The 27,317-nt window shown below is 36.8% G+C and overlaps 1 protein-coding gene and 1 pseudogene across 2 annotated transcripts; both read left to right on the forward strand.

The window, feature by feature from the left end:
- The first annotated feature begins 394 nt into the window (after window positions 1-394).
- LOC114323276 (uncharacterized) lies at window positions 395-26,271 on the forward strand. Its single transcript, XM_028270843.2, has 18 exons — window positions 395-769; window positions 2,066-2,287; window positions 3,419-3,514; window positions 3,961-4,013; window positions 4,182-4,278; window positions 13,332-13,405; window positions 14,727-14,844; window positions 15,430-15,540; window positions 16,653-16,729; window positions 18,176-18,242; window positions 21,210-21,275; window positions 22,860-22,967; window positions 23,099-23,229; window positions 23,444-23,510; window positions 23,628-23,692; window positions 23,768-23,861; window positions 25,561-25,631; window positions 25,748-26,271. Exons 1-18 carry the CDS (start codon window positions 641-643, stop codon window positions 26,088-26,090), a joined length of 1,989 nt encoding a protein of 662 aa, XP_028126644.2. The 5' UTR covers window positions 395-640; the 3' UTR covers window positions 26,091-26,271.
- LOC145792837 (adenosine kinase 2 pseudogene) lies at window positions 8,403-11,785 on the forward strand (annotated as a pseudogene). The gene has a single exon (XR_014332840.1). The product of XR_014332840.1 is annotated as an adenosine kinase 2 pseudogene (transcript).
- Window positions 26,272-27,317: the final 1,046 nt, after the last annotated feature.

The raw sequence follows: 27,317 nt of genomic DNA on the forward strand, positions 1-27,317 counted from the left end.
CATTTAGAGATTATAGCAATGCTACATTTATCAAATTTGATATTATTTGAATTGTCCAAATTTGTTTATGATGGTCATTCGGCAGGTCAACCGGCCGGTCGCCTAGATGATAGGGTGATAACTGCGATAGATGAAGGTGAAGCCAGTCGTCCGGCTGGCACAAATTCGGGCGATTCCAGTGATAATAAATTCGATGGATAATCATTTCATTAGTGGTTATTTAGGAATAATCTAAATAAATATATTTATTTAATAAGTACACTTATTTGAATTACATCATTTTTTTTATTTTTTCTTTATATTGTTTTGTAAATTTTTTTAAAATATACCATATAAGTAAAAATTTCAAACAACCTCTAAGACTATTGAAACGACATCGTCTGATAATAATAACGAGCCATACCATGCGACTTGATGGATCCTTCGCCCTTCTCAATCGCAAACATGTTCTTTTTTTTTTTATCAAATCGCAACATGTTCAAAACTTCACAAAATACTCTCTCTCTCTGTCTCTCTCTCTCTCTGTCTCTATAGTAATTAGCAACGGTTTCTGAGTTTCTCTCATCTCTCTCTACAAATTCACACACACACACACACACACACACACACATATTGAGAATTAGCCCTAGCAGAAATAACAATGGCGTCGTGGTGGAAATCGGCGGTGAGCAATTTCGTGGAGGTTGGGAACAAAACCGTCAAGAGCTATGCCGACACCGTCGTCCAACAAGCCGGTCAAGCTGTCGCCGAAATCCTTCAAGATCGCAAGGTAATTTTGCCCTAGCTTCGTTTTCAAATCCTTTTGATTTTGTTATTGGTTTGATGTTTGTTTGTAGAATTGCACTCTCACTTTATTACTAATTAGTTGGATTTTGTGCAAATTTCAACTCTTATACACAACTATACAAGCTTGTATGTGAAAATCAACCAGTTGAATGTACATGAAGAAATTATCAAAATTTGAAATCAAAATATGAGTGAGGGAATTGTATAGGGGAAATTTGGGAATGGAAAAAGTGTGACAGAGTTTACGCTAAACCGAGTTGTGTGCTTTATATTACAGTATAGATAGATGTAACATGTATATTTGAAAAATTAGTTATGTAATGTAATCCAGAAGAGCTGAAAAAGTGATAGGTGTCTAAAATTAAGTTTGTCGTAAGAACTAAACCGTGAAAGTAGACAAAGACAAAGCCATAAAATTTTCTTAGGGGGCCGAGGTAAGTATAGCGCAAAAAAAAGAAAAAAAGAAAGGGTTTATTTTTTAAAAATGATAATTACTCACATAAGTGATATGAATAAATAGTAAAAAAAATAATAAATTTATGTCAGTCATTTCTCAATATTTATTTTAATTATTTCATATAATTTTTTATGGCTACATGATTAAGATCTTGGTGTATAATTTAATAGACTGTGTATTTTATTAGTTAATATAATTTGTATAAATAAAAAAATTACCTTGATGATTTTTTATAATTTATAAAATAAACAATGGCGTTTACATATTAAATCAATAGAATTGATAATATTATGTAAAAAGTGAAATTTTTGGGGGTCATGCCATACATATTGTAGGAATACGGAGGGTCAATAAAAGAAATTTTTAAAAACTTAGGAGATCATTCTATATATAATATATTGTAGAAATACTAAGAAATTAGAGGGGTAATAGAATTTTTTTTGAAAAACTTAGGGTGTGCCATGGCTTTCCTTGCCCAAGGGAGAGAGACTTTTGCATTTTGGAACTGCAATTCATGGTTCTTTTGAGAAGAGGGTGTCAATTTCATTTGTTAATTTACTAGTCTCGAAAGGGGAAAAAAAAAAAAAAGGAAAGGAAAAAAATTACTTAAGTTGTTAATTTGCAAAAGTGAATTGCGTCTATCTATTATTATCTACCATTTAAGAGATATATTGACCTCATTCAATCTTTTGTCATAAAAGTATGTTGCTCCAAGTATCAAGGATATATGTTTTTACATTTAGTTTTTTAAACCTTCTTGTTTATTTGTTGGGTATCTGGTTTTACTAGTTATTTGAAATTCCAAGTTGCATATATATGCAGGGGGGTAGGAGTTTCAAAAGCTTTAGGAAGACTGTTAAAAGATTAGAAGAAGCTTCTGTTTCTTGTAGTGGTCCAGAGAGGGTTCAGTTGATGAAAAGATGGTTGGTGGCACTTAAAGAAATTGACAAATTATCTGTGGCTTCCTCAGAGGATAAAGAAAAGAATGCTCAGCAGAATCATCCTTCTGAAGAACCAAAGGATAATCTGAAAAAACCTTTTTTAGTGAGTAGTCCTATTGTGTTAAATTGGCCTTTCATCTTTTTTGAATTGGTATTGCTAATCATGATTCTTGTTTTCGGTCTATGCTTCTTTAACTTCAGTCTAACATTTGCATATTCTCTAAAAAGTTATTAAGAGGCTCTAGGTTAGTCTTGCATGGATAATAAAATATTATGTATTTGGTTTTCTGGGAAGTTTCGATTTGCTATTTGTGTTGGCGGAACCTTCTCTTAACACCATTATATCGAGGGATAATGGGCCCCATACTTTTGAGGAGTTGGATTTGGTAATTTTTTTCTTCCATAAAGCTCTTATATGGAGGGAGTTATGTAAAAGTTGTATGAGCGAGTCCCACGTTCATGATCTGGCAGGTGTAGACATGAATAGTACTAAATTACTAATGCATGTAAGGTGTGCCGCTTTAGATTGATTGAAATCAAGCACTTCATTGACAGCTTTTAGGGCCATAGCCTAACATTTGTGATCCGTGCATTAAGTTATCGTGTTACACGCCCTATCATTTTTTTTCTTCTAGTGCTGCAATTTTTGCCATTATCACTTTGAAGCATTCATTTGGTTTTCTTAAGATGAAACCTTTCTTTTAAACATTGGAAGTTCCTGTTTGCACATGTTATTTTAAACATTTGAAGAGCTTACTAATATGACGGGTTATGAGTTTCTTGTCCTCAGGTCCTCGCTTTTTGATGTTGAGCCCTTTTAACATGTGAAAAAAAAAACATGTGAAATGTTGGTTGAAGTATTCCTGAAGATTGTTGCAACTCCCTTTACTGTAAAGAAACCAGTCTGCTTTATACGTCCCAACTTTCACATACTTAATTTGTTGTTTAAATACATGCTGCTGGTGTTAGACTTCATTTCAATGTACTCTTTTATTTACTGCCATGCCATTTTGTTGGAAAAGTAATATTGATAATACAACATGTTCTGTGCTTTCTTGTATAGCTCAGGTATGAGATTAGGACGAGTCACAGGATTGCATATCCTTCATATTTGAATGCTTACATTTTTTTTTGATTACTTGTGAAATGGAGGTTGGCCTTCACATTAGAAGTATTGATGCATGCTGTCCTTTGACGAAGTTGCTTTTTTCTAACGCTTGCTTATCACGGATAGGTTCTGTATTATGACCCTGATTTGGAGGGTGAACCAATGAATTTTCTGGATGTTTTTCTATACAGCCAGGCTTTGGAGGGCATCACAATATCTATGGTATGTGGGATTAGTTTCTGTTATTTCAACTTGTTATTAGCTAAAGAGAAGCATATGGTCTCCTGCAAACTTTGTAGTTTGCTTTGCTCTAGGAATCTATGATTGATGCACATGCTATGCAATTCTCATTTCTACAAGTGTTTTTCCAGGCGTAAGTGCAACATGAGGCACTTGCTAGGCCATTGAGGGAGGTGTGAGCCTTAATCATGGGTCATAGTCCTTATGGCTTTAAACTTATCTGTTCTTTAATCAACTTATCTAAATTACTTACATAAATGAAGAATATTTGGATTTGTTTGTTTTTCTCGGTTAGAATCTTTATGTACTTTTGGTATTCTTCTTGAGCTTTCTGCATCCTTAGTGACATGTTCTTATGAAAATTTATTTTGTGCTCTTAATTCCTGATCATGGAGGTTAACGCAGGTTAACTGTTTTCTGTGGTTTAGATTCTTGAAGAACCAAATGAAGAGGAAGTTTCTTTACTTCTGGAATTGTTTGGGTGAGTTTGATCACTATTTTAATCTTGTCCAAATTGTGTTTCTGGCTTGACCCACATATGGGGAAAGTGTATTTTCTTCTTTAGGAATGCTGCATTCCGAGTATATGATATTGGGTAGGTCAGCTTCAATTGTATTTGAACCTTCTCTTTATATTTGACAATGTGCAGGCTTTGTCTTACTGGAGGGAAAGCAGTTCATAATGCAATAGTGAGCAGCATACAGGATCTTGCAAATGCTTTTTCAAGCTATGAAGATGAAGTATTAGTAAGGGCCTGACACATTTTGCTACACTTTGGAGATTTAGTTGTTATATGTGCAAATTTGAGAAATCCCTGTGAATGTTAAACAGTCTCTCTCTCTCTCTCTGCGAGCAAGGTTGAGGGTGGGGGTTGTGAATTTTCTAACCATTTTTTTTCCTCAGAAGGGAACAATGGCATATAGTGTTAAAATTTACTTACACCTACCACCACCTACTGCCACACCTACTACACCTACCATCAATTTACCCTCACCTACTCCTCACCTACTACCCAAATCCTCTTCTATATAATAGGAATCCTTGTAATATCAATAACACAACAATCAATTCATCAATCAATAATACATCATTATTTTTACCTGGTATCAGAGCAAGGTTAAGAACTTAGTGATTCCGCTTCACCGGCGGGCGGCAGCCTCGCCTTGGCCGTCCGCCGGACAAACCCAAATTTTCTAATTCTCTCTCTCTCTCTCTATACTCTAGCTTTCTCTCTCTAAAACTCCCTGTTTTTGTAGTGTTTCTAGAGAGAGAAAATCAACTCCAATGGCTTACCCGAGCGTAGTGGTGGCTGGATCTGCCATCGCTCAGGCTCCGGCAGCTTCACCGACGAAATCTCCAATGGCGTTGCCGCCGAAGGCCGCCGCGACTCCTTCGGTGGCTCCGACACCGTCCGTGAAGCCACCGACCTCATCTCCTAAGTCCTCACCCGGGTTAACTCAGTCTCTCCCTCGGCCACTCCCAGCCAGTCTTGACGTCCTGAGCGATCTCTCTGACCAGCCTCTGAAATGGGCGCTTTCGGATCAGAAGCACAGTGCTCTTCTGGTACTTCCTTATCTCCCTCAGCGGTACTTCCTTATCTCCCTCAGCGCCACCGTCCCCGGCCGGAACCTGTGGGGTTTCTTCACTCCTCCGGTCGCCGAAGCTGACTTCCGGGCAGCTTTGGTCGCTAGTTGCTTCCTGGGTGCCTTGCCGCCGGTGGATTTTCGGGCAGTTTGCTTGGTACGTGCCATTGTAGAGAGAGAAAGTGATAAAGAATGGGGTTTCTGGTGTTTGGTTTGGTGATGTTGGTCACTGTGGCAGTGGCATGAAGCTATCTGCCACCGCTGTCTTTGATAAACCTACACAGATATCAATCCTCCTTTCTTTTTCTTTTACTCTTTACCTTCAATACCTTTTGTCTTTCCAATACAGCCACCAGCTTTTGCACATACCCATTCCTTTTTTAATTTTTTAACCCACTCTCCACCGAATTATCACACTCACAATTTGCCCCCTTCTTTTTCTTATTCTTATTTTTTTTATATATATATATATATTTTTTTTTCTTTCATCCCACCGTTCCAGAACCCATTATCTTTTACATATATATATCTATATATAATTCTTTATGCATGTGCTCATCCCCAGCTGTGCTTCTTTATTTCTTTTTCTTTTTTTTTTCTCTCCTTTTTGACACCATAATCCTCCCTCTCTCCCACTTTCTTTATTATATCTATATATATATATATATATATCTATATCTCTTTTTCTTATCCTATATTCCCAAACACTCATCACACGCATGCACATGGCAGCCACCCCTCAATACACTCCACTTTCCTTCTTTTATTTTATTTATTTATTTATTTATTTTTTTTTTCCGAAAAAAAAAAAAAAAAAAAAACACCGAGGAAGAAGACGAACTGCACACCCACTTATTTTATTCATGTCAGGGCTCACCCCGATCACCATTTTACACCACACACACAAAAAAAAAAAAAAAAAACAAAACAAAAAACAAAACAAAACCAACACAAATCGGAACAGTGGGATTTTTCTCTACTCTGCCGCCGGTCTCTTCTTTTTGCCTCCGTCCTGAGCGGCCCTTGACGGTGTTGCCTCCGTGCTTCCTAGACCACCAAGCAAGTTGCCTCCTCCCTGCTCCTCCACTGCAGCATATGGCGGCCCTCCAAATCGGAACATCACGGTGGCCTTCCGCTTCAGTTCCTTATTTTCTGCTTTCAGAACACTTATCTCTGCTCGCGCATCCTTATACATGCGTTGGAGCAGAGCCAGCTGGGAGTTTAACTGTTGCACCTCATTTGTCCTGCTCTGCAGCCGGTTCGACAAGTTTGTGACCGCCGTCATGCTTTCCACACATGCCTTCAAAGTATACTGATTGGCCTCCACATCCGACTGCACTGCCATTCTTTGCTCCACCGACCGCATCGGAAAGTTCAACAGGGCAAACTCCGGGGCACTTGGTTGAGTTTCCAGTGCCACCGCACCAGTTCTCTCTCTCGTTGACTCGTTGAGGTCGGGAAAGAGGGTGAGCAGCCCGCGGGAAGACGATGAAGCCATTTTCTAGGCAACAGAGTGTTATACAGAATCTCTCTCAGAAATCTCTCTCAGAATATCTCTCGCAGGTTTTTTTTTTGCCTCAGCCTCAGCCTCTGTCTTATAGCCGAGGCAGCCACGCGCATCGCGCGCCTCTTGACGCCCGACAAACTGGCACGCCTTTTCATGGCACATCTTTTGATAAAGTGGGCACGCCTTTTGATGGCACGCCTTTTGAAAAATTGGGCACACCTTTTGAGGGTGCGACTTTTTAAGGGTCCGACAAGACTCTGTAAACTGTCCCGACATAGATTCCGGTTAGTTTCTACAAGGGTTCGACAAGACTCTGTAAACTGTCCCGACATTGATTCCGGTTAGTTTCTATAAGGGTCTGACAAGACTCTGTAAACTGTCCCGACATTGATTCCGGTTAGCTCCTTCATGGGTCCGACAAGACTTTGTAAACTGTCACAACAACTGTCACACACATGAACTGTCTTCTACAACGGTCCGACATGACCCCATAAACTGTCTTCTACATCGGTCTGACACCGCCATCCAGTGTCCTCTACACCGTTATGACACCACCATACAGTGTCCTCTACAACGTTATGACACCCCCATACAGTGTCCTCTACAACGTTATGACACCACCATCCAGTGTCTTCACCAATGGTCTGACACGACCATACAGTGTCACCTATCCTCTTTTATTTTTATGTATTTTCTTGTTTTGTTCCTCTCTCCAAACTCAAGTTGGTTAGTTTCTATCCTCCTTGAGTTTGCGGGGGCTGTTAAAATTTACTTACACCTACCACCACCTACTGCCACACCTACTACACCTACCACCAATTTACCCTCACCTACTCCTCACCTACTACCCAAATCCTCTTCTATATAATAGGAATCCTTGTAATATCAATAACACAACAATCAATTCATCAATCAATAATACATCATTATTTTTACCATATAGTGATGAGCAAGGAATATATTTTAGCCGTATGGCAGTGAACCCCATGGGGGTTAACAAATTTCACCATGATGAGGGTGGTAACCGAAGTTTTTTTTGAATCCATACGGAAGCCTGCCTTGAGTTTGCAATGGAAGCACCACTGAAAGACATGAAAGAGGAGGAGATAAGGCGGCAGTGGGTGCTAAATTGGAGATGGTGATCTTTAAAGGTGATTTAGGCTCTGTTTGGGAAGTTGGCTATTTTAGTAGGTTATTTTAGTTTTTGGCTATTTTAGTAGGCTAAAATAGTTGCGTTTGGGAAGAAGGTTGGATTTTTTTGTAGTTGGATGTGATGTTTATGAGAGAAAAAGTGAAATGAATATAGGTTTGATATGACATTTTGTTTTATTGGCTGTTTTAGCTTATTGTCTTTTAGTTTTATTTTAGCCCAAACAGCCAAAAATCCTTCTTCCCAAACACCCGATTAGTATTGTATGTGATTGAAAAAGAAGGGAAGGGGTTGAGAAAATAATATATGTGAGCTCGTCTGCTTTGTACGCTAACTAAATTGGAATACCAGAGGTTCAAATGAAGACTACAATTATGTTTGACAATTTTGTACCAATGACTTTTAATTTCCAGAAGAAATCCGCTATGTTGCTTAGCACTCAGTAGGAAAGTGTTTTCCCTGCTCGTCCTACATCATTATGCCACTTAGGTTTTTTATTCTTGTTGCCTAGCAATTTAACTGTTTCTAACTTTGTCAAAATGAAGTTCTGGAAATTAGATTAAATTGAATGGGCAAGATCAAGATACTGCATGCCCATTTAAACGGGCTATGAGGATAATCTTTTGTAAGTGTGGTAGGTAGAGTTTAGTGTGTTAGGTGAGAGTTGAGTGTGGTAGGTAGATGTAAGTGTGTTAGGTGAGAGTTGAGTGTGGTAGGTGAGTATGTTTTTCTCTTCTATATATAGGAGAGTCATTGTATACATTCAACAATATCAATAATATCAATATACACAATTTATTTTACATCTCTCTATCAATTTATTTTTACATGGTATCAGAGCTATAAGAGTTAGGCCTGTATTTCCTTCTCACCGGCGGGCAGCCGGCCGGCAACTTTGCCTTTGCTGCCCGCTGGAGTTGTCTACACATGCCTTTAGCACGAATGTTCCGATGATTTCGGCGCCCAAGCCGGTGCCCTTGCTGTAGCCGGTGGAGAGCTCGTTTGCGCCATCTTCTCCGCCACCGATCCCAAGAGGAGCGTCAGAGACTCCCATGTCCCTGTATTGGCACCACTTCCAATTGGGTTTGCTGTGTTCATGGTTCACCTAGCCACCATTCCGGTCACCGGCACTGGCATCAACCCTGCTAGGAGCTTTGGAGCTGCTGTTATTTACAACCAAGAAAAGGCTTGGCATGACCATTGGATGTTTTGGGTAGGACCCTTCATTGGTGCAGCCATTGCAGCCTTCTACCACCAGTTCATCTTGAGAGCTGGAGCCATTAAAGCTCTCGGGTCATTCACGAGCAGCTTCCCATGTCTGATTTTTCAGAAAATTAAAAAAAAAAAAAAAAGAGAATAATATTGGAGGGGGGTGCATGAGTCTGTGATCTGGAAGTCTCTCTATCACTCGCTCTCTCTTCTCTCTCTCTTTCTCTCTCATTTCATCACTTGCAAGCAGAGATGGAGGGAATTCTTTTGGGTATGGGAAACCCACTATTGGACATCTCTTCTGTCGTCGACCAAGAATTCTTGGACAAATATGACATCCGGTTGAATAATGCAATTCTTGCAGAGGAAAAGCACATGCCTATGTATGATGAAATGTCATCCAAATACAATGCGGAGTACATTGCTGGAGGTGCTACTCAAAATTCAATCAGAGTGGCTCAGTGGATGCTTCAAATGCCTAGTGCAACCAGTTACATGGGTTGCATTGGAAAGGACAAGTTTGGTGAGGAGATGAAGAAAAATATAAAACTTGCTGGTGTTAATGTTCACTATTGTGAGGATGAGTCTGCACCAACTGGTACCTGTGCTGTTTGTGTGGCGGGAGGCGAAAGATCACTTGTTGCCAACTTATCTGCTGCAAATTGCTATAAAACTGAACATTTGAAGAGACCAGAAAATTGGGCATTGGTTGAGAAGGCCAAGTACTACTATATAGCAGGTTTTTTTCTCACAGTTTCCGCAGAGTCCATTCAACTTGTTGCTGAACATGCAGCTGCAAACAACAAGGTCTTCATGATGAATCTTTCTGCTCCCATGGTGTTGGCTTCAGATCTCGGCATAGGTTAATGGGTTGATGGGTCTTGACCGTGAGGCCCCTTCTGATTAATCTGTGGAGGCTCACGATGGGGGTGTCTTTTTTTAAAAAACATAATCATCTCTCCCACCAAAACAACATCTTTCACATCCCACCATGCCCTCTTTTTTATTTTTTAAAACCAATCTTCCCTTCTGCACCCCACTCACCGACTCCCTCACATCTCCGCTTTCTTTATTTTCTTTTATCTTTCTTTTTTTCCATTACAACACAAAAAAAAAAAAAAAATAATAATAATAATAAAAAAATAAAACCAAAAACAATTTACAAATTTGCACAATACATCATATTTTATTCATCTCAGGGATCCACCCCGATCACAATTTTACACACACACCAAAAAAAAAAAAAAAAAAAAAAAAACAAAAAAACAAACAAACAAACAAAAACAAACAACACCCACAAACACCCACCCATAGGCGGGATTTTTTCCTTATCCCTTATCTACTCTGCCGCCGGTCTCTTCTTCTTACCTCCGTCCTGGGCGGCCCTTGACGGTGCTGCCTCCGTGTTTCTCACGCCGCCGAGCCCGTTCACTCTCCCTTGCTCCTCCACTGCAGCATATGGCGGATCTCCAAATCGGAACATAACGGTGGCCTTCCGCTTCAGTTCCTTGTTTTCCGCTTTTAGCACACATATCTCTGCTCGCGCATCCTTATACATGCGCTGGAGCAGAGCCAGTTGGGCGTTTAACTGCTGCACCTCATTTGTCCTACTCTGAAGCCGGTGCGACAAGTTTGTGACTGCAGTCATCGTCTCCACACATGACTTCAATGTATACTGATTCGCCTCAATATCTGATTGCGCTGCCATTCTTTGCTCCACAGACCGCATAGGAAAGGTCAACGGAGCAAACTCAGGGGCGTTTGGTTGAGGTTCAAGGGCAACCGCATCGGTTATCTCCCTTGTGGACTCGTTGAGGTCGGGAAAGAGAGTAAGCAGACCACGGGAAGAAGAGGCCATGTTCTGGGTAGCTGAACGGGAAGAAGAGGCCATGTTATGGGTTACAGAGTGTTTCAGGGTTTGCAGCTCTTAGAGACAAGCTCTCAGAGAACGAAGAGGTTTCAACTGGTTTGTTCTGCTTCCAAGCCTCAGGCCTCGTTTTGGTTTATATCGACAATGCCGAAGAGGATGCCACGACACTCTGTCGGTCACGTGCATCGCCGCGTGTCCGGCGCCCCTTTTGATGGCTCGACGCTTTCTGTCGGGCACGTCTTTTGATGAAGTGGGCGCGCCTTTTGAGGGCGCGACTTTTGAGGGCTCGATATATATATCTACATGTATATCTTTTGGGCAGCCTATATACACACTCATACAGTGTCATCTACATCGGTCTGACATGACCCCGTAAACTGTCTTCTACACCGGTCCGACATGACCCCATAAACTGTCTTCTACATCGGTCCGACATGACCCCATAAACTGTCTTCTACATCTGTCTGACACGACCACACAGTGTCTTCTACACCGGTCCGACATGACCCCATAAACTGTCTTCTACATCGGTCTGACACGACCACACAGTGTCTGCTACATCGGTCCGGCATGACCTTGTAAACTGTCCTGCTACAACGGTCCGACACGACCATACAGTGTCTTCACCAACGGTTTGACACGACCATACCGTGTCTCCTATCCTGTTTTATTTTATTTATCAGTTTACTTTCCTGTTTTGTTACTCTCTCCAAACTCAAGTTGGTTAGTATCTATCCTCCTTGAGTTTGAGGGGGGCTGTAAGTGTGGTAGGTAGAGTTTAGTGTGTTAGGTGAGAGTTGAGTGTGGTAGGTAGATGTAAGTGTGTTAGGTGAGAGTTGAGTGTGGTAGGTGAGTATGTTTTTCTCTTCTATATATAGGAGAGTCATTGTATACATTCAACAATATCAATAATATCAATATACACAATTTATTTTACATCTCTCTATCAATTTATTTTTACATCTTTCATCGTCAATGTCAGCGCCACTTCAATGGTTTCTTCTGGAAATTTATTGTTTGTTTTTTCAACTTGAGATAATGTCTGTCTTTAACCTGTTCAAGTAATTCTAGGGGGCACATATGGTGAAGATGGCATCACCAGTGAATTTAAGATGCAATACCTTTACCATCTGTTTGTCTACAGTGAAACATTGTTTCCTTTAAAGTTTAAGGTACTGTTTGGTTTAGTTTTTAAATTAACATTTGGATCAAAAAATCAAAAAACATGTTTGATTTTCTAGTTTTCGAAACTCTTTTTAAAATTGTTTTTTTTCTCTCTCTCTCTCTCTCTCTCTTTTTAATTAATAAATCAATCAATCACTTTTTCTCTCTTCTCTATCCTCTCTCATTTTCTCACATTCTAAACATCAATCAATCAAATTCTCTCACACCCATCTATTCAACTACAAAAAAATAAAATAAAATATATATATATATATATATATAAAACTACAAATCATCCCAAAATTATTTTCAAAATTTATAATCAAACAAATTTTCAATTTTCAAAACTCTTTTCAACAACTCATCTTTTAAAATACAACTCAAAACTCTTTTCAAAAACTAAACCAAACGGAGCCTTTTGGCCTAATGAATATGATAAGGACATTGGCTAGCTTCATGATTGAGAGAGGAGAAGGTTATTTTTTCAAATGCCTTCAAATGCATCACAGTAGCCTCTAGATGTTGGCCAATGGGGATTAGGATCTGTGCAAGCATCTGTTAATAGTTTAACAAAGGTTTGGCAATGTCACTCCTAATCATGGTGCTGATGCAAAATTTTATCCAAGAAAATAAAAATGTAAGAGTGGATTTTGGTAGCTGCTGTGGAGCTAGGGAAGATTGATGATGATTAATCAACTTGGGAATATTTGTTTGATGGTTGTAAGTTGTAACATATGCAGTTTACAAATTACAACTGTGCAACTAGAATAAGAAATACAGTACTTGTTGCTTTCTGTGTTGTTTAAGATTTTTTTTTGATATCATCACAACTATTTTGGTTGGTAAAATAGCTAATAGTGAGAATGTATCCTCTATGAAGAATTGTATATTAAATCATTCATTATTGTTCGCCTAGTTTCTCATTTCATGAAAGGAATGGATTCTCCTCCAACATGAGCAGAATCTACTGCAAATTGCATACAGCTTATTGAAAGTACCATTAACGGACTGGAATTAAGTGAATATCTCATAAGTAATTGCAATTTGCTCCGGTTTGCGTGTAATCTAATGGAATCTTCATTAAGAGACTTGAATTGAAGGGACTTCTCATCAGTAATTACAAGCACAAGCGCATACTTGCTTTGGACCCTCTGATGCCATTAATTTTGCCTTCTTTGGCTCTTTGCATGCGTGCTCTCTTTCCTGCTCTTACTTTCCCAATTATATATTCTTTTTTTGGAGGATCATTCTTCTGTGTTCCTATATTTAATTGTAGAATGTCGGCTTATAAGTTTATTGCCACTTTCCTTTGTCAGGTAAAGCAGGATGAATTGCTCCAGTTCACACAATGTGCCATCACAGGCTTGAAAATTAATGCTGATCTCAGAAGGTAACTGAGAAGCCACAAATTTTCTTTTCTTATTCCCTGTGGATGTGTTTACCTTGCTTTAAAATGGAAACCTTTTTTCTTTTGTTTTTTCCAGTATGAGTTGTACATATCATTTCGTGAGATGTTTGCGGAGTTTAATTTCGATGCACTCCAATGTTTGTAAAAATGATATTATCTTCCGTTACTCTGCTTTGTTTTATTTTGATTTTGTTCACAATGATTCTTTGTTTTGTTTGTTTGTTTGTTTTTGTTTTGTTTTGTTTTTTGTCTTTTGTCTTTTGTTTTTTGTTTTTTGTTTTTTGTTTTTTGTTTTTTTCCGGTTTAACATTTTGGATTTTACTTTTCTTTTCAAAAAAAGTCCTGCCATTTTATTTTTTGTTTCTATTTATGCTGCATGTTCTTTTTATGTCAGTGTTTCTGTTTGAAAGATGGGAGGCTTTTGAAATGATACGTCATGCATTTGAAACCCCAAAATGCCATTTTTTATGGTCATACTGTCTTGTCAATGTGCTTGCTTGTTGGCAGCGTTGCATCTAATCGGATCATGCCATAGTCATATTGACTCTAATGTGAAAATAAACCCTTCTTTCCCTCTGTAAGGGAGTCCTTGTTCACATGATGAATTTGGATTTCTAGTACTTGAATTTGGATTTCTAGTACTTGAATTTGGATTTCTTCATGGTTCTCCCACCTGTACAAATACACTCTATTTACTTTCTTTTGAATTGTGTCACAAATATGCAACAAACAATTTTGAGAAGTGAAAAAAATCAAGAACAATTGTGTTTATTAACTCTTGTAGGAAAGAGGGCTTGTTTGGCCGAGTTTTCAAAACTAAGTTCTCTAAAATGTGTTTTGCAAAACTGTAGAAATCTTGAGAAAAGCAATGTTTTGGTCATTTAGTATGTTTGGCTGGTGACCCCCCCCCCCCCCTCCCAAAAAAAAAAAAAATAATAATAATAATAATAATTAAATAAATAAAAAAAAAGGAGAGGGAGAGAGAGAGAGAGAAGAAAAAACATAAGTGGCATTTCTTGAAAACTTCTTTTAGTTGAATTTTCTGAAAATAATTTCCAGTATAATAAACCAAATCTGTTTCTAAAAATTCTGCCAAACATGCTCTTTATTTTAATCAAGTTAAATTTCAGGGAAGAAGCATCAATTTTTCTCAAATTCAGTTTGTGCTGCCACTGCCAGCCTGAAATTTGTCAGTTACTTACCCTCAGTTTTTGGTTTAATAGCTATTGCTAATACAGAAACAAAAGCTAATAAGTTGTTTTCTCCTTTTTCCTCCCTCCCCCTTCCTGCTCTCTGCTTACAGAATAGATGCTGAAGCCTCTTCTCTAAAAAGAAAACTCGATGGATTGACAGCATCCAGGGATCTTACTGGTGAAGGTCATGAATCAGCCTCCAAAGGAACAACTGTCGCTACAATAGAGGTGATTCTTGCTGTGACCTTGTCCTTTCCATGTCATTATCGTGGTAATTAAAATATTAATAGTCTGGGATGTGTTGATTAGTAAATGCTATCAATGTGGAAAACATTATTTGGCATTATATTTCCACTTTATCATGTCAAATTATCATCAGTCTCCTACCAGTGCAAATTTATGAGGTCATGGATGCCAGCCTCTGAAGCGTCGGAATTGATTATCAGAGTTGTCATAGCTTAAGTCTACTATTAGTAGTTGATGGCATGGTTTTCCTAGCTTTCAAGTTCTGCTTACTTCTGTTCAATATGTTGTATGCACTGTTGTGTGAAGCTACTCGTTCTCATCCATATATGATATAGTACCTGTGTTACGTCTAGAACTCACCAGAAAAGAAAAAGAAAATAACTGGTCATAATTATTTTGTATTAAATTTAATGTTATTTCGAGGTTCAAATCGTTAGATGTTTGAGATAATTAGAATATAATTTCGTACACTGGTGAGAAATTTCAAAAGCATAAATCTGTTTCTAAACTGTATGATGAGTGTACATTTATGGGCTAGAGAATCTAATAGCTGTATTCTTCTTGTAGGCTCTGAAAGAAGCTCTTGCACATATTCGAGTTTGTTCCAGATTAGAAGGGCTTCTACTGAAGAAGAAATCTCTTAACAGTGGTGATTCTCCGGAGATTCATGCACTGAAGGTATATTTCTTTTGTGCCACAAGGTTGTTTTCTGAAATTATGTGTTAATGTTGGTGATACCTTTCCTTATGACTTCTGTCGCAGAAAATATTTTTGTTGTACATTCATGAATCATTTGGCAGTCACTTACTCAACTTTGGATCTTTGTTGCATGAAGTGGAAGCCGGGGTGGGGGCAGGGGCAGGGGCTGGGGCTGGGGCTGGGGAGTGTGGGCTCATAGTAGTGTCTAAGTTTGGGAGTGCCTATGAGAGCATTTATATATTATATAATATATTAATACATTGCAAGAAATATATATATTTTTTACTTAGTTGTAATATATCTGAATATGAAAAATAGTGGTGACCGGTGTCAATTGTAAATTGTTTATTGTAAATATAAACAAATATAATGTAAATACGAAGTATTAGAATAAATTTGGGTTAAATTTTTCCATAATCTGATGGTTGCTATAGATTTTCTCTTCGTAAATTTTCTTTTGTTTCTTTGGGATTCATATGTTTGAGAGGTTCATCATAGTTGGGAACGCAGTTTCTTGATGGGAACATGATTATTGTAACTAGCTTCTCACTCTGATTTGTGGAATTATGATTTTGGAGCAGATTCATGAGGTTCCTGCAACTAATCTTTGGATGCTTTATAAGCTCACCGTAATGGTTTAGACTGACCCATCTGTCAGATTTCATTGTGATGTACAATTTAAATGGGTCATACAGTTTCATTTATCAAAAATAAAAATGGGTCATACAGTTTCATCGATCTTGTTGGTGCCTTTGCCTGATGGTTTTGTACAGTTTCATCAATCTTGTTGGTGCCTTTGCCTGATGGTTTTGGATGCCTTCTTTTTATTTTTTTATTTAAATGAGAGTTTCCATGTCATTTTTGTGCAGAAATAACCAAAATTTAATGTCCCTGCCTTTCCTTCTTTCTTTCTTCTTTTTCATTTGTAATCCTCTTACCTTATTTCACTTCATGGTAGTGCCATACTGGTACTACTATCATGTAACTCTGAAAGTAATCATTGTAGTATCTTTTGAGTGGCACTTACTAGGTTCCCTTATAAACTATAAAAGTTTAAATTACTGAAGTTACCTCTTAAAAACATTGAGCAGATTGATAAGCTGAAAGTCTTGTCTGAATCTCTTGCTAGCTCCACCTCAAAAGCTGAGAAGCGCATATCAGATAGCAGGTATGATATTGCACATAAGAATTGTGTTTGCATTTTGTTTTGAATCAGAGAAATTCTCAAAGCATTTTTGCATAATATATCATGTTATCTTGTTATTTTATTTTATTTTTTGATTGGCTATCATGTTATCTTGTTATTAGTACGATTTCTAATTACTCCTGATAAGTTATGTCTTCTCCTTCGTCCTTTGTTGCCGTCGCATGAACTAATCATCCTTGCACAAGAATTATTCATTTTCTTCTTTCAATTTTAAAATTAAATTGGTTAAAATTGTGATCTGGAGTTCAAAACGTACACAGGCTTCTATGCGTAAGGATAAGTGGGCAGGATTATGACGTTTTTTGACTTGTGGTTCCAGTGTGTTTTCTTTTCATAATTTTGATATAAGAGACACAGTGAATGGTCATTATCTCTTGTTTTAGACGTGAACTGGCTTCGTGTAATCCTTTGATATAACGTTTTTTTTGGTACCTGGAAATTATTAATACAAACCTGAACTCCTAAAATGGGAGAGAGAGCCCCCGCACAGAGGGGAGAGTCTAACCTTTGACCTCCTAGTGAGGTGCAGGGGTTTTGGCCAATTGGGCTAGCCCTGTTGGTTCAATGATAAATCTTCATGCTTCATCATAATGAACAAATCAATCAGTGTTGTTTGGTTAGTTAAAATAAAGAATAGATAGAAAGGATGAAAGGACAGGAAGAAAAATAGGGTTTTGATATGAATTGTACACCTCATCCCTCAACCCATGTCTTTCTATTAAATAGAGTCTAAAGAATCACAAAAGTACCCTTATCAGGTTTCAAATTTTTAACAAATTGGCGTAACTTTACTACAAAATTTCGTAACATCAACCACAAAATGCATAACCTTGCCACAAATTAGCGTAACAAAAAATGTTATAACCAAGTCACAAACTTTTGTTACATGAACCACAAAATTTTGGACATTTTGTTACGCTAATTTGTAGCGAGGTTACACATTTTGTGATTGATGTTGCGAAATTTTGTGGTAAAGTTGTGCTAATTGTGATAGGGTGCATATGGTACACACCCCTCACCCTTGGAGGGGTGTGTACCTTAGGGTTTCCCAATTTTTAGATAAGAAAGAGTTGGTGATATTAAATACAAAAGAGTATAACCTTTGGAGAAAGGATGAGAAATCCTTCTGGCCCAGAGAGAAGAGATGTCCAACAAGAAGCAACTAACAGAGAGAGATAAAACAAGGAGCATGCTGTTAGCTTAAGTGGTGTTTCCTACCACCTGAAAGGGGGAGGTTTAGGATTCATCTTCTAGTTGGGACATTGGTGTGTACGTTGAAGAATTGTTGACAGTTCTACTTCCTTATTTCTTAGTACATTTAATGGCATGTGGTTTTCTGGATCTGTAATCACATGAATTCATGTATTATATAATAGGATTTTGTTGTTCTTTCTATGTTTCTGGCAGATCTCAGAAAGAGGAGGCGCTACAATTTCGTGTGGCCAAGGCAAGTGAAGTTGGTGAAATAGAGAAGGTACTGTTGTTTCAACTTCCAAGTATATAATAATCTTTTCTTGTTAGGCACTGCTAGATTGCAGAAGACAAAATAACTATAACTATAGGAGTTTCTTTCAATCATGAATTCTATAGTAGAGGTATTTCTATGAAGGAGCTCTGCTTATGAGGTCCTTTTCTATGCCTAATAATTTGCAGATCCTGAAATGTGTACCGTTGTCTTGGACACACCCATAATTTGGGGGAAAATTTAAGTAAAGTTAAGCTCTGAGCACATGCCTGGACCTATATGACATGTCTTTGGCATTGAGACTGAACACTGTCAAATATACTACTAGCAACCTAAAACGTAACACAACAGAATATCCTCCTCATAAGAAAGGGCTTGTATAAATCATTAGAATCAACACAGAAGTGGTTGCTGTGACTGAGGATTTCAACCAAAGGAAAGCACAGGGGAGAAGAAGGAGACGAACTGTCTTGGTTATGCATGTCCACAATCCACATACACAAAAAGACATTCCCATACATTCACTGTCCATTTCCTACTTTTTCAGAACTTATCGTTCCATATCTGTGTCCATGCAAGAGTATAGATTGAGATGCCAAGTTTAGGTATCATGAGTTATCATTGGTAATAAACGATAAAAATAATGAAATTGTCTCGGTAAGAAATGAGAAAGCTGGACTGGATATTTCCTGTTTATTATTATTGTAAATTATGTACCTTAACTCTGCATTAATGTATAAAATTATATAGTTTTGCTTTTTTTTTGTTTTTTGATTTCTCTTCACAATTGGATCATCTAGATCTGAGGGCTCATTGCACAAGCAATCAAAGCAATCCCGTTGTGGGTATCTATATTATGCTTGGCATGTGGCGAGCCCTATGGGTGTCACGTCATCTCCATCACACATCCATGTGGCAGACCCCTGAGGCACCACAATGAGTTGGGGTCGTATGCCTAGCCTAAGCGGGGGCATGCACACTACCAAGTTTGAAAACAGGGCCACAACTCACTTTGATAGAGCTGGCTCACATAGAGCTCTCTATGGTCCTTCATAACTCAAGAAATATATTATCTACTCACTTAGCCCAGCTCCATAGCAACATAGTTGGACTCTTAGCTCACCTATGTTTACTTAGCTACTCAGGATGAGCCCTTGACTCACCCATGCACTCACCCCTTTGGCTGCCTAAGCTAGGAGTAGGACCTAGGCACTCTCGCTTGGGATCATTGGAGGATTGTGGGTTGGAGGCTAAGACCTCGGGATCGTCAAGGTCGTGTAGCTATCTCCCTGTAGTGACAGCTCCCTCTTTGACCTGGCTTAGAGAAAGGGACGCTGACCTTACACTTACATCTGATGCACATATGATACGCCTCTCAAGATATCACAGTTACACCTGTAGCTCCTATGATGCAACCTTCCCAAGGACTTGAATCATAAGACACAGCTAGTAAGGCTAATATCACCCTCCTGTCGAGTCAATGAGAACTTGCCACCTATCTGGAGCTTAGTAGCAGGAATCGTCTCAGATGGCGACGACTCCGAGGAAAAAGCGCGATTTTGCGCTTCTGAGGAAGGATCGCATCAGAATCGCGAATCTGAGGAGAGGGAAACGCGAATCTGATGCGGGAAGGGAGCACTATTGAGAGGGCAAACGGAGTACCTGGTCGCTGGCTTCGATCCTCCGTTCGACGACTTCGATCTCGCCGTTTGACTTCCCCGTCGAAGCCCTAGTCTTCGTCCCTCTCTTCGAAGCCCTAGGTCTTCGTCTCTCTCTCTCTCTCTCTCTCGCTTCTCTCACCCTCGATCTCCTCTTCGTCTCTGTTGCGTCTCTGCTTCTCCCTCTCTCGATCTATGTTGCGTCTCTTCTTTTCCCTCTCTTTCTTCGTCTCTGTTCTCTCTGTCTCTCTCTCTTTCTTTCCCTCCTCGATTTCATTATTTTGTATAACATAATTTATCATATATAATATAATATATATAATATAATTTATAATTTATAAATTATAAATTATAATATAATATAATATATATAATATAATTTATAAATTATAAATTATAATATAATTTATCATAAACAATATAATTTTTATTTGTAAAATGAAAAATTATTTATTTTATTATATATAATATAATTTTTATTTATTATTTATTTTTTTAACAATTATTTCTTAACTTTTTAACATGTAATAAATTATCTAATTGTTTAAAAGAAATCTATTTAAATCATATATAATAAAAAAAAATTCAAAAATTTATAAAATAAAACATCTAATTTTTATTTATTATTTATTTTAACATAATTTATTATTCATTATAATAAATAAAATATAATTAATAAAAATAATACATAAACGCTCCTAATTTACGACTCCTCTAAGTGGCCGCGTTCCTCCGCTCCCGCTCCCGCCCCCGCTCCCGCTCCCGCCCCCGCCCCCGCTCCCGCTCCCGCTTCGTGCAACTAAGATCTGGAGGTTGTTTAGGCTCCAATAATCCTGGAGTCTATATGATGGCATCATAAGTGCAGCCACAATCACACAACAAGAGCAACAAGAATCATACAACATATACAAAGTATTCAAGGTCTATCACTACCACCCATTTTCTCTTTGAGCCTGCCTTAGTCTTCTCCTCTTCCACCTCCGGTGATCTCAGGCCATTGAAGTGCCCACCATCTTCTCAGACCTCTCTCACCCACACCCGTCATGTGTCTATATTTATTCATACATGTAATGGTCTTTGGTTATATTTAACATGGCTCTACATATCTGAGAGTCTATTCTTTTGATAGTTTGTAACTGATTCAACTTGTACATTCAAGATAACAATTTAGGAAAACATCTCTTTTACTTGTGATTTCTGTGCACTCTATGGTATAAATGTGGTGAATTCATGGTTGTTTCAAGCATGCAGGATGTATTTATTTGGTTCCATTTGTTTATGAGGCAAATGTTAAACTTGTTTCCATGCCGATTTACAGGAATTAACAGCTGAGATTTCAGTACTCCAGAAACAAAAAGATGAACTTGAGGATCAATTGAAAAAGGTTTACTCAATCATCTATCTTTTGCTTTTTTAATCCATTGGAAGTGAGAGGTACACTTTAGGGTAGGCTATTGTTGTCACATATTGTTTCCATGAGATCAGTGATTGCATCTCCTCATCTCAGGCCCTGTTTGTTTTGAGAGATAGATTGGAGAGGATTGATAGTGAAGGGATTAAGTAAAATTGTGTTTGTTTTGATGATAGTTATTATTGTGGGAATTGTTAAATTATTTTTATATAAAATAATAAAATAAATAAAACCATGGTTTTTACTTAACAAAAAATACAAAAACATTAAACATTAATGTTCAAAATGTGCTGCCCAACATGTTAACAAAAAAAAAAAAAAAACACTTGGCCGGTTGACCCACTGGACGTTCCCCCGGACGACCGGTAACACCCTAAGCCAAACGGACTATTTTCTAATATCATCTCCCAGCTTAGACTCCTAATCCGGTCGCCAAGCCTTTCATAATCCGAAGGGGACTATGAATTTGGAGCTCACTTTGCAAAACAAACATGATAGTATTTTACTGTTCCTCACTAACAGTCCACTCCGGACTGCTATAACCGAAAACAAACGGGGCCTCATAGTCTTCCCAGCATGCTTATGTTACTGCAGTGCCGCCTTAGGATGTTATGCACCTCCCAAAAATCATGGATATAATAACAACGTTTGCAATGCCTGTCATGCAGTATTCATTGATTTCAATGCACAGTTTTATAGCTGAGTGGTGGGTTGACGTTCACATAAATTGGTATAAAAACCCTTATTTTCTTCAATGGCTGCACTGACTCCATTTTATATATATATATACATATATATATTATGGATGGCCAAAAATTCGTTATATGTGCTGAATATTATCAACTTAGCTTATTCTTTTTAATCTTCCAGGTTTTAGTTAGTTAAAGGGATAAAGATGAGTGATCCCTTTCTGTGTAATGCTTTTAGCTGTTTTTGTTCATCAATCACCTTCTCTGGGTTGGAACATGGCAATAAAAAAGATGCGCGAACTAGATGAAATTAAATAACGTCCTTAATTATTTAAAACAATAGACTTGAAAAAAAAGGGCATTAAATGGCTATCAATTTTACTTTTTTGAGCATGAATTATCTTACAATCATGCTAATGATAGGGCTGTCAATAAGGGGAGGAAAATGCCAAAGCACGTACAAATATTTCTACACTTTTCACACATTGCAATGCACATTTTACACATCCACCAAAGCTAATGACAGTCCTTTGGGGGGTCGTTAGCATTTTGTATTAATTAATATTATTCACTGCTTTTGTAATTTGAAGAACCACGTTGTGTGTGTTTGTATTCTCTATAGATAGTGTTGTCTCCAGTTAACTTTTTAAAGAAAAAACCGACATGTTTTGTCTTTGTATGTGTATATTTCCTGTGTTTCTGACTTAGTTATGTATTTAGTTTAAATCATACTAATTCAAGGGTCAGGTAACCTTGTTTCCTTAAACTACATGAGATTTTAGTTTTTTCAGCCTTTAGTTTGTACTTGTGTTCCACTTGTGTGCTTCTTCAATTGCTAACACATATACAACTGGGATGTCTGGTTTAGGTTAATAACTCGTTGGCCGCTGTGCAATCACGTCTTCACAATGCCAGGGAAGAGAGGGATCAGTTTTATGAAGCTAACAATCAGATTGTTGCTCACTTGAAAACAAAGGTCTCCATTATATAGTTTGTTTTCTCTGTTTTTCTTCTGTGCTTGCTTCAGTAAAAATGTTTAGAATTTATGTTTTTTGGCTCACATGTTGCATGGCCCCTTCTCATATCATTCTTTATTAAAAAATATAGGAGGATGAGCTTTCGAGATCCATCTCCTCAAGTAGGGTAGAAGCAGATGTCCTAAAAACTTGGATCAACTTTTTGGAAGACACCTGGGTTCTCCAACACTCATATACAGAGACCAAGGAGAAGCAGGTCAAGTATGTATATATGAACTTGAAGAGTTTTTCATTCCTATTATATCTTGAATTGCCATCTTGTTGGATAGATGTGTTCTAAAGGATTGGAAGGGATAATTTTAATGAAATTTGTCCCTATTATTTTTATTCTAATGTAATCATCATTTCCTGTTCATATGTGTAATCATTAAAATACCTGGAGCCATTACTTATTTGCTGCTTTGCATTTTTCAAGTGATGAACTAGAGAGACATGAGAGCTATTATGTGAACTTGGTCATTAATCTCCTCTCTACATATGAGGTATTTGTTAAACTCCTTATTTAGAATATCACACGTCTTAATTACATTTAATGCTATGAATAAAAAATTAATTATTTTCCTGGATTTCTTTTACATAATCTTGTATATTTTTCACAGAAAGGGTTGAAGCCTTCTATTGATCGTATTGGGAAATTTGTGGAGAACTTGAAGAGTTTGGAAGGGTAATGATGTTTGTTACACAGATGATTTTGACCTGTTTTGACCACATTTTTGAAGTTCTTTGTGTCATTGGACAGGTCAGGAATGGCATCCGGTGTGGCTGGTGAAGATTCCAAAGAACTAAACCCAAGGAAAAATCTTGAGGAGGAATATCTGGACTATGAAGAAAAGGTACAAATGTGACTACCTTTGACATCATGAGTTCATTGTTGTTTGAATTTTTGAACTCAAATTTTCTAAAAATTGAGTTATTTGTTTTTTGTGTTTTTTTGTTTCTAGTGAATTTTTTAAATATTTTAAGCAATTTTTTTACTATTTAGATGCACCTAACTTAGATGTACCTAAAAAGTAAAATATTTTAAAAAATCAATAAATACACAGTAATACGAAATGTACTGAATTTTTGTATTTGTGGTATTTAGTGAATTTTCAAAATATTTTTTTTTTCATAAATATTATACTTTTTAAGTGTATTTATATTAGGTGTATCTAAAAACAAAAATAATTTCTTAAAATGTTAAAAAAAATTAGTGAAAATAAAAAAATACGGAAAATAAAAAACTCAATTTTTTTGAAAAGTGGATTCAAAATTCTGAAACCAAACAAGGTTCAGTTTTGGGCATGTTGGCCGCACCTTGTAAGCTGAAAACTGATATTAGAAAACAGAAGCCAAAAAGCACTCTGTCCTCATATAATCAACTTTTTCTAGCTTATTTAAGCCTATTAAGCTGTAAGCATAAAAGTTGCACAGAACAGTCTGACACATTCTCTCCACTAAAAAAATAAAAATAAAAAACATAAGCAACTCATATAGTGTGCACCAAACAGCCCCTTTACTCGATCATAACTTGTGCCTTTAGATTCTCTTTTAGAAAGGTTTGCTTTGAATATGTTTTAGTTTTTTTTATTTTCATTTGTTCCTTTCTTTGTTATCTTTCCTAGTTTTGGTCATCAGTTTATGACGTGAAAATGTTTAATCGGTTTACTATTTTCTTTCTTTTGTTGATTAAAATATTTACATGTTTTTGAAAGTATCAGTCTTACACAGACCAACATCCCTCTCTATGTCTAGTTCTCAGATTTTGGTTTTGGTTTTCAGAAAATTTTACTTTTTTATTTTCTGTATTTTAATGTTTTCAATGAATTATTTTTAATATTTTAAGCAATTTTTTTAATTTTTAGACACACCTAACATAAACACACTTAAAAAGTATAATATTTGTGGAAAAAAATCTTTAAAAAATTCACTAAATACCAAAAAATATTAAAAAAAGTACAAAAATTCAGTATATGTTCATATTTTTGTGTATTTATTAATTTTTTAAAATATTTTTTCACAAATCTAAATAAGGTGCATCTAAAAAATAAAAAAAAAATTGCTTAAAAATTTTAAAATATTTACTAAAAACAAAAAAACACGAAAAACAAAAAACTTGATTTCCAAAAAACTGAATTCAGAAAATTATAACTAAACAATATATTTTGAACATAGTTATTCTTATTGCAAGTGGTGCTGCGTTCAAATTATTGGCGTATACTTTATATACACAAGCACGTGTACTGCAGTGCCTTCCCAACCTAAGGCTATTCATGCATTGGCTCTACCGACCTCTTCCATTTTTTTTTTTTTTTTTTTTTTTTTTTTTTTTTTTTTTTTAATTTGTCTATCACTAGTTGCCTTATTTTTCTCTCTTGCAATTTTGCCAATGAATTACATAATTCTCTTCCATTATTAATTGATTTTGGTCTTAACTTTGTTGTTGACATGCTTAATAGATTGATGTCCCAAATAATTATTGTGATGATGGAACATTTTGGTTTAAAAGAATAAGAAAAAAGGCATTACTGGCTATGTTTTGTGTTTTAACAGATTATAACGACTTTTAGCATAGTGGATAACATGAAAGAGCAGTTCTACGCCCAGCAGGGGAAAATTTCAAGGTGATTTATGCTTTTGTGTTATTACTTGGTTCTTTTATAGCAGACCCTATTGGCCATTGTGCCATATACATCAAATTCCTTCCTGAAAATAAATTGCTCGATCCCCCTTTTTCCAGGAAAGATGACGCAAGGGTTAAAGACCTGTTTAATAATATTGAAAAATTAAGACAGGAATTTGATTCAATTGAGAGACCATATCTAGAAATGGAGAATCCCAACTTGGAGGCAGACTCTCCCCATGGGAAAACACCCAAAAGTCCATTGCACAAAACAGAGCCACCAAAAGTGGCAAAGGATGAGAACCCCCAGTCACCTGAAATCAAGGCTGAGCAGATGCTAGACCCCGAAGCAGAATTGGCAAAACTGGAAACTGAATTTGGTAAGGATAGTCGAGACTACTCAACAGAAGAGGTCGGTGACTGGGAATTTGATGAGCTTGAAAGGGAGTTAAACAAATAGATGAAAACAGGACAATCTTTGTATTCTATACTAATAAATAACCATGTATATGTTTACGATTCTGAGTTCTTCTCTGTAACATTAGATTTCATTTCATATATTCTCGTGTAAGTACTTAAAAACTTGTGTGATGTAACATGCCTGTAAAATATAATCTTTTTAAATGTAAAACATTGCTTTATGTTTGGTGAGTGTTGAGCTCTCTAGATTAAACTCTCAGGTTTGAGAAAGAGTGGTCCAAAGTGGAAGGACCATTTAATGATGTTGATGGTGACCTCCTCAAAAAAAAGGGAACGGTGTAACTAAGAAGAGCAGGTGAGGCTGTGTGATCTTTGTTTATGTTGATGAATTGAAAAGTTTTTCCCGATATGGAAGTTGAAATTTGTTTCATTTTCTGCAGGACACTATCATTGTACTGGGGACTACCATGCTTTCAACTACCATGCTATCATTGTACATAAGTTGAAATTTGTTTCTAAAATTGACCTCCAACTTAGTTTTGCCAAGGACTGTTTGGTTGCTAGAGCAATTTTTTTTGCTACTTTCTGTGGTGTGCTGGTGGGATACCCGGCATTGGAGCCCCATTAATCGAATCCAGGAGGCTTTACTCGTTTGTTGATATGCTTCTTCAACCATTGAGAGAACAATAGCATATCCAGATTTTCTGGTGCGGTGGGTCACTGAGATAGGTATGTTTATGGCTATCCTTTCTCAATACTTTCTTTATTTAGTTGGAAGTAGTTGTCCCTTTATATCTTGAAAGGCCCATATAAATAGTAAAATTTGAATCCATTATTTTTTTTGAAAAAAAAAAATTGAAGCTACTGTGGAGTACTGTTTTGATTGTTTAATTGTAGGGATTTTCTCTGAGTTGAAAACAAAATCATAAGTAATGTTCTTTGGGATTGTTGTATTACAGAGGTGATTTAAATGCAAGTTAAACTTTTCATGCTGTTAATTGTTAAATGATATGGATTAAAGTGGTCAGAAATGACATCTAGGTTTTCTGTTCCACAAGTTTAGTAATGTTTTTATTTATAATTTTCTGTTTATATTTATAGATTTTTAAAAAACTGTAAATGAAAATTCGTTTGGTTCTTGTTTTTCTTTTCAAAAAGTTTGTTTGGTTTTTTTTTGAGAAAAAATTTCGAAAATGTGTTTTTGAAAAAATAGAAATTAATTTGATAAAAATAAATATCAAAAAAATATTTTTAAAATTGTTAAAAT

The sequence above is a fragment of the Camellia sinensis genome, chromosome 1 (genome assembly GCF_055761805.1).
Source record: "Camellia sinensis isolate YWXY chromosome 1, ASM5576180v1, whole genome shotgun sequence".
Lineage (NCBI taxonomy): Eukaryota > Viridiplantae > Streptophyta > Magnoliopsida > Ericales > Theaceae > Camellia > Camellia sinensis.